At 39.8% G+C, this 14,411-nt stretch overlaps 1 protein-coding gene across 3 annotated transcripts in view; it reads left to right on the forward strand.

The window, feature by feature from the left end:
* The first annotated feature begins 1,105 nt into the window (after nt 1-1,105).
* LOC148065733 (transcription factor COE1) overlaps nt 1,106-14,411 on the forward strand; it is a 109,460-nt gene continuing 96,154 nt past the window's right edge. For all 3 annotated transcript variants that reach the window (XM_087806773.1, XM_087806774.1, XM_087806775.1), the window contains exons 1-5: nt 1,106-1,481; nt 1,858-2,014; nt 2,398-2,461; nt 3,142-3,197; nt 9,467-9,540. In XM_087806773.1, coding sequence (XP_087662899.1) covers nt 1,357-1,481; nt 1,858-2,014; nt 2,398-2,461; nt 3,142-3,197; nt 9,467-9,540 — 476 coding nt within the window. In that variant the 5' untranslated portion in view covers nt 1,106-1,356. The remainder of the gene's footprint in view (nt 1,482-1,857; nt 2,015-2,397; nt 2,462-3,141; nt 3,198-9,466; nt 9,541-14,411) is intronic.

Below are 14,411 nucleotides of genomic sequence, written 5' to 3' on the forward strand. Positions count from 1 at the left end.
AAAAGCTTAGAATAAAATAATCTTCTCCATAATCAAGGTCAAAAGCGTTTTTCAATGACCTCTGGGATTCCGTCCGTCAGCCCCACCTGTCAATCATCCTCGCAGCGGGCGGAATAATACAGAAGTTGTTGACCTTTGACCGCTCGGACGGATCAATACTCGGCGCTTTGGACTCGAATCTTCCTCGAGATTATAGTCGTTAATACACGTGTGTTTGTTTGGCGGGAGAAACAGATGGTGGCGGGAGATGCGAGGCGGGGAAACAAATCTGCCGCCAATTATCCTCAATTATCAGTAATTGTTACTGAGATGATTCTTGTTATTGACGCCGTGTGTTGTGCGCGTGAGACGACAGAAGATGTTCACTTTTATCTTCAATAATCGATGGTTTTTAATGACGCTTTATCAGATATTTAAACCTTTAATTTCAATTTTCTCAAGTTTAATTTGTGACTCCGTGTCTTGGTTCATATTTTAATATCGATTATATTTTTATTTAATTATGTTCTGACACCACAACAAATATTATGATTTGTTTACAACACTAAAGATTATAATTCAATCTTAAACATTAATTATATTAATTATATAAATTAACTGTTTCTTATTTAATTGATTTAAAATTTGCGTTGAAATACATTATATTAAATGGTTTTAGTGAAGTTTATTATTAAACTGTTCCACGGGCCTCATGTCGCGGGAAAAACGTCCTCTTTTCCCGCGGGCTCGGACGGATCCTCCGGAGCCGAACCTATATCTCGCTCCAGGTCCGGGATGCGGTTCGAAGGAATCTAAACCCGGTCGTGATGCGTTCAAAGACGGACAGTTAAAAAAAAAAATCTCCGCGTCCCGATCGGATCTTCTCGGAGCTCCAGGCCCGGAGGAAGCGACGCTCTCTGCCCGGGAGAGAGACGCTTCATGCCGGCTCAAGACCTGACCGTCTTGTGCGCCTCCTCCTCCTCCTCTCTTCTCCTCCTCCTCCCACTCTCTCCTCCCACTCTCTCTTCATCCAGGGGAGCTCTCTCTCTCTCTCTCTCTCCCCCCCTCACACAGAGAGAGAGAGAAGGAGGGAGGGAGTCATTTGGGAAGAAGGTTCTTCCTCAGAAGGAGAGACTCATCCCGAGGACTCTGGACCACCAGCGAGATGATGCTGACCTGAAGACGGATCCTCTACCTTCTGAGACCAACTTCTCTGCGGGATCTTCACGCGCGTCCTTGGGATTCTACGACATGAGCCTCCGTCCCGGCGTCCACTTCTAAGGAGTCTCACCTGTTTTTTTTTTCACGGAATTATACCTGAGAAGAAAGTGCGCGCGCACACCCACGCGGGGGACGGACTCACGGAAGGTTGGTTCGATGTTCGGGATCCAGGAGAGCATCCAGAGGAGCGGGAGCCTGAAGGAGGAGCCGCTGGGAGGCATGAACGTCCGGAGCTGGATGCAAGGGGGCGGCGTGCTGGACGCCAACACAGCCGCCCAGAGGTGAGCCTCGCCCGGCGTCAAGTCAGCGCGACCCCCCGCTGACCCTCTGGAGCGAAAAAAAAAAAAAGTTTGGACCTGAAGAACATTTAAGAAGATAAATCCAAACATCACTTTTAATGAAGCTTTTTTAAAGAAGTCACAGCAACACGTGTTTGCAGAACATCTTTGCTATACAAATAAAAATTACTTACTTACTTAAACATATTAAAGTTTTATTCGTGAATATCCACAAATATTACATCACATTTATACATTTATTCCGGTGCATTTATGTCATTAAATATAAGAGTTTCGTAAATATATAAAAACAGGATTAAATCTAGATTTGTTGGCCGGTGCTGGAGACACCGACTCACCCGCGTCTGTGTGTCCGCAGCGGAGTGGGTCTGGCCCGGGCGCACTTCGAGAAGCAGCCGCCCTCCAACCTGCGGAAGTCCAACTTCTTCCACTTCGTCCTGGCGCTGTACGACCGGCAGGGTCAGCCGGTGGAGATCGAGAGGACCAACTTCGTGGACTTCATCGAGAAGGAGAAGGTCGGTGCGCGTGTGGGACCAGATGGTGTCTTTATTTCAGGCCTAAATCCACGTCTGACAGAAACGACATAGAAGCGGCTTTAAATCAATTTGATAAATAATTGATCAGTCGAGTTGACGCAAAAAAAAAGTCATTCATTTTAATCGCTTTAATTGATTTCGCGTTGCGTTCGCGAGCAGTAATTACGGTAAAATTAAAAGCACGCAGAGATTCTCATTTTCAACTTGGAGTCAGATTTGAATTGATTTGAATTGAACGAAGTTTTTATTAAATGTTGCTGTTGGCGCGCGCGCGCCTCAGATGGAATGTTGGATTGTTGAAGTGTAATAAAAGTGTGTGTGTGCGCGTGTGTGTGTGTGTGTGTGCGTGTGTTGCTGTGAAGGAAACCACCGGAGAAAAGACCAACAACGGGATTCATTACCGGCTGCAGCTTCTCTACAGTAACGGTGAGTCTGACCTGAAGTCACATGTTAGAAAGAAAACACTATTTTATATATATATATTTATATATATTTATATATATTTATATATGATATAAATTATCTTTTAATATTGAATGTAACACTAAACATAAATATTAACAAAATGTAATTTATTCTATCTTAATTATTTAACTTATTTAGATTTTGCACAATTGTGAAAAATAATAACATTTAAAAAATGTAATATTAACTGTTTAATTTAAAATAAGCTTCATGGTCTAATAGAGGAAAATTCCTGATTTGTAAAATCAAACGAGTGTTAAATACTGTTTGCAACATAATAATTTCAGGCCTAACTTAATTAATGTGTTCAGTAAAAATGTGTTTATATACTTTATGCAAATACATTTGAATAAAATGTGTAAGATTTGTAATATATATGTTATTATATTGAATTAGTCGATATATGAATATGAATTAGATTTTAATATATCATTTTAAAATAATAAATTGGTGAAATGAAATGATTTTAAAAAAGGAATAAACGAGTTATTATTTCTATATTTTAGTTTTAATCTGTTGCTTCAAGATGAAACTATGTTTTAAGTATTATTGTGTTTATTGTCGTGTTTTAAACACACGTCATTGAAAAAGATCTTCTTTGTTTCGCCTCATTATTGATTTCACGATTCGTCTCCCAACAGGCATCAGGACGGAACAAGACTTTTATGTGCGGCTCATCGACTCCATGACTAAGCAGGTACACACACTCTCACACACACACACACACACACACACACTCTCACACACACACACAGACACACAACTCTCTTGTTACCTCTCACACAATAAACTGCTTCACTAATCCTCCTTCCACTGTCAGCCAGTGTTTACACCTGAGAATTATGGTTGTGTTCATGTGTGTGTGTAGGCTTGTGTTGTGAGGGTGGGGGTCGCACACACACACACACACACATGCACACACACACCTCACTGAGAGAAGTTAGACCTCTGGGATTCAGGCGAGACTTCACTGATCACCTTCAGCTTTGCTGCTGTCGTCGCTTCACGTTTGTGTCTGAGACTCGAGGCCGTTGTTGTCGATCGTTCTCACAGTTGTGTTGCTGAACAAAGTGGTTTGTTTCTCTACTGTGCACTTGAATTGAGTGGTGTGTGTGTGCGTGTGTGTGTGTGCGTGTGCCCGTGTGTGTGTGAATCTTTTGCATGTTTGAACTGTGGCTGTGGTTCAGTCGTCAAGACTCTTTTAAATCTCTTGTTCTTGTGATGAGGATCAGGGACGTCCAATTTGACAATGATCCTGGTTCTCTGATGTCATTCAATCTTATTGATCTAATTGTATTCATTACATCAGCTGCGTGAATTAATAATATACATTTAGAATAAAACGTGCATTATTGATTAATTTAAATAAGAAAATCACATTAATCGATCATTTAAAGGGAGTTTATAGTTTTAATTTATTTAAAACACTTTCTCAACTAAATAATCACGTTATGCTAGATATTCAACGGAAAACCTCATGAGTTTGTCTCGTTTTTTAATTTTTAATTTCATGGTTTTGCTCCACAACGATCTTCGGCCGTAGTTTTCTAATTCACCGCTAGATGGCACTACAATCGAAACTCGATTATTTAGTAAAAAATAATGTTTGCTAATCACATTATAACTCAATAATATAATAATAATGACATCATTTATCATCAGTCCTGCTATAATCATACATTATTCCAGCCTGAGGCCTCTAAGATACAGTAAATATTAGATTTATAAAAGTGTTTTTAAGTGTCTTATAATCCATTATTACACTATTTTCTACTGGTATTGACAACCGTCTAATTATACTTCAGTAAATATGCTCGTCCAACAAGATTTCTAGCTTTAATTCTAGTCTTGAATTAGTTTTTATTTAATTCCCGATTCGAAAACTTAATGTGAAAACCTGTGTCAACACACACTCTTGACTGCAAATAGCTGCGAGTAAACACACACACACACACACACACACACACACACACACACACACACACACACACACACACACACACACGCTCCTCAAAATCTGTTTTCCCAACATCTCTCGCCTCTAATGAGGGCAAACACAAGTGATGAAAGACAAAAGTGGAAGGAAAACAAAAGCAAATGTGTTTGTTCGGTTCGACGCCGCCGACTTGTGAGGAAGACGTAGAATCCGTGACACACTTTTAATCTTCGTTTCATTCCTGGCGTCGTGTCATATCCTCCGCCTGCGTAACAACAACCCAAACATAAACATTTAATTCAGCCGCTTCTCTTCTCTTGTTTAATGAAGCTTCTCTCTCTCTCTGAAGTGACGGCGGTTCATTGATCTGTCGTTTCAAGCGACACCTTTTTTTTTATTCCACAAACGAGCTTCCGATGCGTCGACTCTTTAAAGACTAAAATATGCGATAAAACAAACATCGGAGTTTAAACACGGCCAAGAAATGGACGACGTGACGTGTTTTTTAAGGACGTTATTATGACTTTTTAAATAACAATATTATGGTTTGATGGTACTCGGATGTGATGGGTCGGCTGGGCGGCAAAGCATCCCTGAAGCTGTTGAGGTCACGGAGAGGATTGTTGAGAAGGAGCTGAGATGTTGCAGGTTGACATTAAACGGTCCATAGTTTGTGGGTGTCACTGATGGCGGGGTTCAGGAGGTAATAATACAGTAATAATGGAGGCAGTACCGACTCGTCACCTCGAGTCAGTAAGCGAGTGGAGACGCCTCCGCTCCGGCAGAGGAAGCCGTCGGGAGTCGAGCAGAACTTCCTTGTTAGTCGCTCGTCGCCGTGACTCCGGCGCCGCCGCCGCCTTGTTTACACGACAGGCGTGTCACTGACTTCAAAGATGGAGGCGGCGGCGCTCGCTCACCGAGATGAAGGAGCAGGAGCGGCGGCGTGTTGACGAGCAGCGAGACGAGTGCGACACGACGAGTGTGTTGTTAGAGGAGCTGTTGTTTTTTTTTACAAAGGTGGTCACAGTTGAGAGGTCGTTAGCGCCCCCTGGCTGCAGGCGTGCGGAGGTTAATAGTCACTTTAAATAACGTAAAAAAAATGGACGTTTTGATCGACGTACGGAGCGGCGACACGTGACGTGATACGCGTCCGACATTTGTGTTCGTTTGATGTTTGATTGTGTTACTATAACGACAACTTTATGGACACTACACACATGTTAGTGAAGGTCCAGCTGACTGGACCAGCACAGGTTAGAACGTCGACCAATGGGACGCTTTGTTTTAAATCATAAGCTCCGCCCACTGAGTCGCAGCGATCAAACGTTTCATCATCGTATCGACCAGCTGTCAATCAAAACAGCTGATTTTTGAAGATTAAAGTCATGAAAATGTTGCGATCGCGTCGTCACGTGCGACACATGAGAGGGAAACACACAAGTACACTCTTGTGTAAATGTTGTGTAAAGATAAAATACAGATGGAAAATATACACAGGAATATATTTGATGCGATAATGTTCGAGTCAAAAACACAAACAACTCTACTGATAACACGTAAACACTGGTTCAATTCTGCAACTTTCTGGTCCTTGGGGGAGGTATGCTGCGTGTTGGTGCTTCTCTGACCCAAGTTGTTGATTCTTGTGTGGAGCTCTCGAGGTCCAACATTATCCTGAACTTAAAACATCGATGCAGGAACGTCTTCAAAGATGAGATGTTTCAAGAGTCTAGATGATGGAGTCGATGAGGAGCTCATACCTTTAGCTTCTGCTTCACTCGTCCGACAGAGACCTCCAGGCTCTCCAGGTTCTTCACTCACACAACTGTCATGTAGGAAAGATTGACGGCGACAAGTTCCCTCAAGGCCGTGGAACAAATGAGGGTCTGAGTCCTGGAGTCGCTGCAGAAGCTCCAGGACAGTCTTGTGAAGCAGCTCCTTTAACGATGAAGGTTCTGGTTCCTACAAATGAGAAGCTCCGTGAGCAGCAGTGGGTTTTATACTGGAGGGTCCTGATGGAGCACGAGCGCCCCGGGGACCCCCAGGGGACCCACTGTCCATTTAAAGATGTTATTATGTCTTTAAGACGATCTACCGTCAGAAGAGAATTTAACGAAAACATGGGGGTGAACGGAGTGTTCCCGCGCCAGATCGCGCTTCTGTGGTCTCACTTTTTGTTTTACACGCAGTACTACATATTTAAATATATTGTATGAAGCTGCAGTCGATAACATCACAAGTATTTATTTTATTGAATATTGTTTTGATTGTTTAAGTGCCTTGTGACCCTGGTCTAGTAAATCGCTATACAAATATAAAAGACTTACTTACTTACTTACACTAAACTTTACTAATATACATTTAAATACAATAGTATACATTTAAGTACAATATATATTTAAATATATTGTATAAAGCTACATTCGAGGACATCACAACATCACAAGTATATCTTTTATTGAGTATTGTTTTGATTGTTTAAGTGCCTTGTGACCCTGGTCTAGAAAATCTCTCTATAAATACAAATGACTGACTTAAAAACTGTGAACTCCCATGATGCCTTTCCACACACTGCTTGCTTTAGCGACGACCGATTGGTCGATACAATACTGTATTTAAATTATAAGCGATCGACAGCTGCGATGAGTTGACTGGGCGGCAAAGCCTTGTTGTAACTGCTGAGGTCACCGTTACTGAGAGGGTCGTTTATATATATATAAGTAAGTAAGTAAGTAAGTAATATTTATTTATATAGCGCTTTTCGAGACCAGGGTCACAAAGCGCTTAAACAATCAAAACAATACTCAAAAAAGTACATACTTTAAAGATCAAGATAATACTGAGAACAACACAGTTTGATGATCAGATGCATTTTCTTATCTTAAAGTTGAACAAGTGAAAAATTTAACAACTATTTTCGGGGGATTTAGTTTAAAGCGGAATGTTTTCAGATGGTAATAAACACTCGTTATATTTACGCCAAAGAAGCTACTTGTCTGTGACATTCAAGTCGTTTGTTGAAGATTAAATTGTTTAAACATTCTCTGAGTCTCGCAGAAACGACCCTGGAGTTTTCAGTCCCGGCGCTCGTTTCCTGTCGGGATGTTTTCACCACCGTTGCTGCTTTTAATGGACTCGTAAGGAGATGTTTCTCCAGCTGCTCTCGTTCATGGTCTTCATCTGCTGTGATGACAGCACGTCTTCCACGTCTTCTCAGACCCTGTGATACGTTTAATTAAGAGCAGCGTTAAGAGAAGCGCCTCTTAAAACCAGCGAGAGTCTCATAGAATCCGTGACTCTCTGCTCGTGCGACGCCTTTGTTCCCGGAGCGTCTGAAGTCTATTACGGCCGACAGTAACACTTCTTTATCGTCGCCTCAAAAGAGAGAGTTTGTCACCGGGAAACACTCGCCGCAGTTCGGAGCGACAGATCAAACGGCCGGGAATAAAGTGGAGATGAGGTGGGCAGGCGTGTGAGTGGCAGCGTGTGTGTGTGTGTGTGTGTGTGTGTGCGTGTGTGTGTGTGTGCGTCCTTCAACACAATCGAATGAAGCAGGTGAACTCGGAGCTGGAACATGTGTTCAGGTGGAGAAACTTGGCAGCGTAAACTTTTTATATCGGCGGCTTCATCACTGTCATCATCACAGGAGATGCAGCTGTGAGTGTGTGTGTGTGTGTGTGTGTGTGTGTGTGTGTGTGTGTGTGTGTGTGTGTGTGCGGCGACAGACGCACCTGAGTGAGTGAGAAGCTGCGACGCCTCGACTTCACTCGTCATCAGATTTACTGTCGCACACGTTCGTCTCACTCTGAAGGAACATGAACGTCAGCTTTAATAACTTCTGTGTACAGAGAACTAGACAATACATGTTTATGTATAAAGTATTACATTTATTATAATCATGATTAGTACTTAAGTGTCAATGCAAGTAGAAAATAGCAGTGTGTATTATCAAGAGTGTGTTGATGCGTATATTGCGATACAAGGATAAGATATATAGTGAAAGTGTAGTAACAAGTATATGTGTAGTATTGTCCAGTACTTGACTCTGGTGTTGTGATAGTGTAGTAACAAGTATATATGTGTAGTATTGTCCAGTACTCGACTCTGGTGTTGTAATAGTGTAGTAACAAGTATATATGTGTAGTATTGTCCAGTACTTGACTCTGGTGTTGTGATAGTGTAGTAACAAGTATATATGTGTAGTATTGTCCAGTACTTGACTCTGGTGTTGTGATAGTGTAGTAACAAGTATATATGTGTAGTATTGTCCAGTACTTGACTCTGGTGTTGTGATAGTGTAGTAACATATATATATGTGTAGTATTGTCCAGTACTTGACTCTGGTGTTGTGATAGTGTAGTAACAAGTATATATGTGTAGTATTGTCCAGTACTTGACTCTGGTGTTGTAGTATTTACAGACCACATGACTCTTGACGAAGTCGTAACTGCTTTCATTTGTTTTTAAACCAAAATATGTCCAAACATCAGCTTTTAAAAGCTGCTGGACTCACTGTATCCTCTCGTCCTCAGTCATCATTCTTCCTTTAGCCGCTGAGGACGTAACGACTGCTGCCATCTAGAGGCCGGAAGTTAAATTGCAACACAAAAATGCACAAACCCTGTGAATAATTGGACGTTAATTATAAATGTAAACCGAATCTAATTATTTTATTTCACACACACTTTATTGAAACGACTTTAAAGATGTTGTTTAAAAAAAAACATATCATTACACGTGTGTTGAACATCGATACTGTATCGTCAACTACATACATCACCATCTAGAGAGTGAAGAACGTGTCATTCATGTCATAAGAAAAACAAATATTTCTTCATCGAACCGTGAAGTGTGTGAACGAGACTCTCTCAGATAAACTTCTCATAAACTTCTCATAAACTTCTCATAAACTTCTCATAAACTTCTCATAAACTTAAAGCAACGAAACGCTCGACCAAAGCGTCGCGTCGAGACACGACCGGATGAAAAAAACGTCACGTAAAAACCAAACCTTCTGCTTCTGTTCGCAGGCCATCATCTACGAAGGTCAGGACAAGAACCCCGAGATGTGCCGAGTGCTGCTGACGCACGAGATCATGTGCAGGTGAGAGAGAAACACCTGACGGCTGCTCACGTGCTCACGACACACACACAACACACTGGCTTTAATAAGTGTCTCTGCTCTGACCTGTCTCTCCACGAGTCACCGGGCAGCCCTCACTATAATCTGTCACCCTCATTAACCTCACACACACACACACACACACACACACACACACACACACACACACACACACACACACACACGTGGATCAGCGCAGGAAGATGAGTTTTAGCTTCAGAGTTGTTGCTTTAATTATATTCTCAAGATGAATTCCTTCAGAAGTAGGTTGGAGGAGGGACTATTTATAGCAGCGTTTTAAAACCTATCCTATACAATAGAAGGTGTGTGTGTGTGCGTGCATGTGTGTGTGTGTGTGTGTGTGTGTGCGCTGGTGACGCCTGGTTAATTAGGACACAGAGAAACTCATTAGTCAATCTGAACCCTCCTGTTGTTTCATGGCTAACAAATGGGCCTCGCTCCTCAATGTGACTATAAAATATAGACGCACACTCTCGCACACACACACACACACACACAGACACACACACACACACGCGTGAGCTTATATGCATACGCACGCACACGCGGTCGTTATAAAAATTCAGATTTAGCTCATGATTTAAGTTGTTCTCGTTCCCCGACCTTGTCATTAAACAACTTTAACGGTGAGATTACAAATGGTCCAGTATCTCAACGCAGCAGCGAGTGAGTTTAATTCTACCGTGACTTTTTCCGAACAAACCGTTAAAATTCAGGTCAGCGTCGGAAACTCTTGCGCACGTGAACAAATGTACGTCGATCGTCGTGCGAACGGAGGAAGTTCAGGTTTTGGGTTCAGGGTCGTGAGATCTTTGGAAAGTCTTAGAAGACATCAAGTCATGAGTTTAAAATATAAGATTAATCGGCAATAAAATGACTAAAATCAAGATCTTCTTGAAGATTTTATCTTATCTGGAAATATTTAGTCACATTATTTTATGGATTAAAAAAAACTTACAAATGAATAGAAGATTGTATATGATCGATTGATTATTTGTTGGATAAAATCAATATTAAACATGTTCACAGAACCATTATTACAAATAACAACAACACTAATTCAAATTAAAATAAATATCAACAAATATACACATAAGTACACACTACAGAAGTACAAAGAGAGGGGGTTTATAAACAACAATTCTATATTATAATGTAATTTATGAAATGACTGCAGTGGCAGGAAGTGAAAGTAGAATCTCTCCTTCCTGCAGCGCGGATGAATAATGAAGTCAAAGACATTTAAACATGGAGTAAAAGTATTTGTTTTGTATTAAACGAGGAGTAAAGTATTTGTTTTATATTAAACAAGGAATAAAAGTATTTGTTTTATATTAAACAAGGAGTAAAAGTATTTGTTTTATATTAAACAAGGAATAAAAGTATTTGTTTTATATTAAACAAGGAATAAAAGTATTTGTTTTATATTAAACAAGGACATTTAAACATGAACTAAAAGTATTTGTTTTATATTAAACAAGGAATAAAAGTATTTGTTTTATATTAAACAAGGAATAAAAGTATTTGTTTTATATTAAACAAGGAATAAAAGTATTTGTTTTATATTAAACAAGGAATAAAAGTATTTGTTTTATATTAAACAAGGACATTTAAACATGAACTAAAAGTATTTGTTTTATATTAAACGAGGAATAAAAGTATTTGTTTTATATTAAACAAGGACATTTAAACATGAACTAAAATTATTTGTTTTATATTAAACGAGGAGTAAAAGTATTTGTTTTATATTAAACGAGGAGTAAAAGTATTTGTTTTATATTAAACAAGGAGTAAAAGTATTTGTTTTATATTAAACAAGGACATTTAAACATGAACTAAAAGTATTTGTTTTATATTAAACGAGGAGTAAAAGTATTTGTTTTATATTAAACAAGGACATTAAAACATGGACTAAAAGTCAAGTATTTGTTATAAAATAAAACAAACATTTGGGTCAAATTGACCCGAAACATTGTCGAGTTGCTCTTAAAGTCAAAGTTAAAAAATGTAAAAAAGTCTTGAACTCGCGCCGATGCTTCGCTCCAGACCCCTGGTTCCCCGGCGAGCGGCGCCAGAAAACGACGCGAGCGTAAAAAAGCCGGCGTTGGCGGCAGCAGGCGCTGAGGTCAGAGTCACGTCTGTCGCCTCATGTTCTCACATGCTGATCGTGCAGCGACACACACGTGTTCGAACGCACACACAACAGAGCCCAGGGCGGCCATTAATCAGTGCGAGTCATCGTGGCGACGCCGCCATTAGCCATATGCTCGCCGACGCTCTGCCACCAACATGACCGGCGTCGGCATCAGCGCCGCCGCATAAATTAGCGAAGCGACTGTCCTGCTGATGTCGTGTGTTCGCACTAATGTGGCTTCATGCTGCGCACACGCAAATAATTGCATTTGGACTTTTATGTGCGAGAAACACGTGTTCCATGAAACAAACTTGAGTGATGACGTGAAAAGATGGTTCTGGACTCGCTGACCAATGATCTTTAAGATGGAATCCTGTATGAACCGGTTTCATGAGACGTTAAAATCACCTAATTGTCGACTAAAAGTAAGGATTATTTTCATGTAGTTTGAAGTCACTGGTAGAAAAGAGTCTTCGTCCGACTCGTCCAAAAAACTAACTTAAAATGTATATAAATATCTTTGAGTCGAGGCTTCGATACAATATGGACGTTACGGACGTTTTTTAAGTGTATTTTTGGACGAAGAAAATTCAGCGCCTGTTGCCACCGAACATACATTTTTGTCTATAAACACTACAAAGAAACCAATTACTCTGAATAGAATCCTGTCGACACAAGGGGGGGGGAGGAAGTGAGTTAAGTTTGAAAAAATAAATACATTTAAAAAAATCAACAGGTGAAAGAAAAAATGTCTTGATTGCCTCAAAATAGACCGAAAAAGTTGAAGTCAACACTGAGACAAATTGTTAAATAAATCCTTTTTCATAGAAAAAGTCACAAACGGAGCGAGAAATAAAATCTATGATCATAGATCATGTCGACTAAGAATCAGGATTATTTTCATGTAGTTTAAAGTCACTGGTAGAAAAGAGTCTTCGTCCAAAAAACAAACTTAAAATGTATATAAATATCTTTGTGTCGAGGCTTCGATACAATATGGACGTTACAGACGTTTTTTAAGTGTATTTTTGGACGAAGAAAATTCAGCGCCTGTTGCCACAGAACATACATTTTTGTCTATAAACACTACAAAGAAACAAATTACTTTGAATAGAATCCTGTCGACACGAGGGCGAGTAGAAAGTGAGTTAAGTTTGAAAAAATGAATGAATAAATACATTAAAAACAAACTTAAAATGTATATAAATATCTTTGTGTCGAGGCTTCGATACAATATGGACGTTACAGACGTTTTTTAAGTGTATTTTTGGACGAAGAAAATTCAGCGCCTGTTGCCACCGAACATACATTTTTGTCTATAAACACTACAAAGAAACCATTACTCTTAAAAGAATCCTGTCGACACGAGGGCGAGTAGAAAGTGAGTTAAGTTTGAAAAAATGAATGAATAAATACATTTAAAAACAAACTTAAAATGTATATAAATATCTTTGAGTCGAGGCTTCGATACAATATGGACGTTACAGACGTTTTTTAAGTGTATTTTTGGACTCAGAAAATCCAGCGCCTGTTGCTACCGAACATACATTTTTGTCTATAAACACTACAAAGAAACAAATCACTCTGAATAGAATCCTGTCGACTCGAGGGCGAGTAGAAAGTGAGTTAAGTTTGAAAAAATGAATGAATAAATACATTTAAAAACAAACTTAAAATGTATATAAATATCTTTGTGTCGAGGCTTCAATACAATATGGACGTTACGGACTTTTTTAAGTGTATTTTTGGATGAAGAAAATCCAGCGCCTGTTGCCACCGAACATACATTTTTGTCTATAAACTTTACAGAGAAACCATTACTTTGAATATAATCCTGTCGACACGAGGGCGAGTAGAAAGTGAGTTAAGTTTGAAAAAATGAATGAATAAATACATTTTTTTTTAATTAACAGGTGAAAGAAAAACGTCTTGATTGCCTCAAAATAGACCGAAAAAGTTGAACTCAACACTGAGACAAATTGTTAAATAAATCCTTATTCATAGAAAAAGTCACAAACGGAGCGAGAAATAAAATCTATGATCAAAGATCATGTCGACTAAGAATCAGGATTATTTTCATGCAGTTTGAAGTCACTGGTAGAAAAGAGTCACTTTTTGTCGTCCGACTCGAGGGCGAGTAGAAAATGAGTTAAGTTTGAAAAAATGAATGTCTCCAAATACTCAAATGTCATTTTTTAACCTTCTATATAAAAGGAAATACTTACATTCGTTGTTCGCCTTTTTACTGGTTCTTGCCGCCATCGAGTCTTGATGAGCAATGCATTCTGGGAAACCACTTAGTGACGTTGAGGGCCAAGATCTGGAGCCTCAGGACTGAGATGAACTTATGAGATGTTTGGTCTCCAGCTGTAGTGATGTTTGAGTGAAGAGATGTTTGGTCTCCAGCTCTGGTGATGTTTGAGTGAAGAGATGTTTGGTCTCCAGCTCTGGTGATGTGTGAGTGAAGAGATGTTTGGTCTCCAGCTCTGGTGATGTGTGAGTGAAGAGATGTTTGGTCTCCAGCTCTGGTGATGTTTGAGTGAAGAGATGTTTGGTCTCCAGCTCTAGTGATGTTTGAGTGAAGAGATGTTTGGTCTCCAGCTCTGGTGATGTGTGAGTGAAGAGATGTTTGGTCTCCAGCTCTGGTGATGTGTGAGTGAAGAGATGTTTGGTCTCCAGCTCTGGTGATGTGTGAGTG

The sequence above is a fragment of the Callionymus lyra genome, chromosome 14 (assembly GCF_982586985.1).
Source record: "Callionymus lyra chromosome 14, fCalLyr1.hap1.1, whole genome shotgun sequence".
In the NCBI taxonomy this organism is placed as follows: Eukaryota; Metazoa; Chordata; class Actinopteri; order Syngnathiformes; family Callionymidae; genus Callionymus; species Callionymus lyra.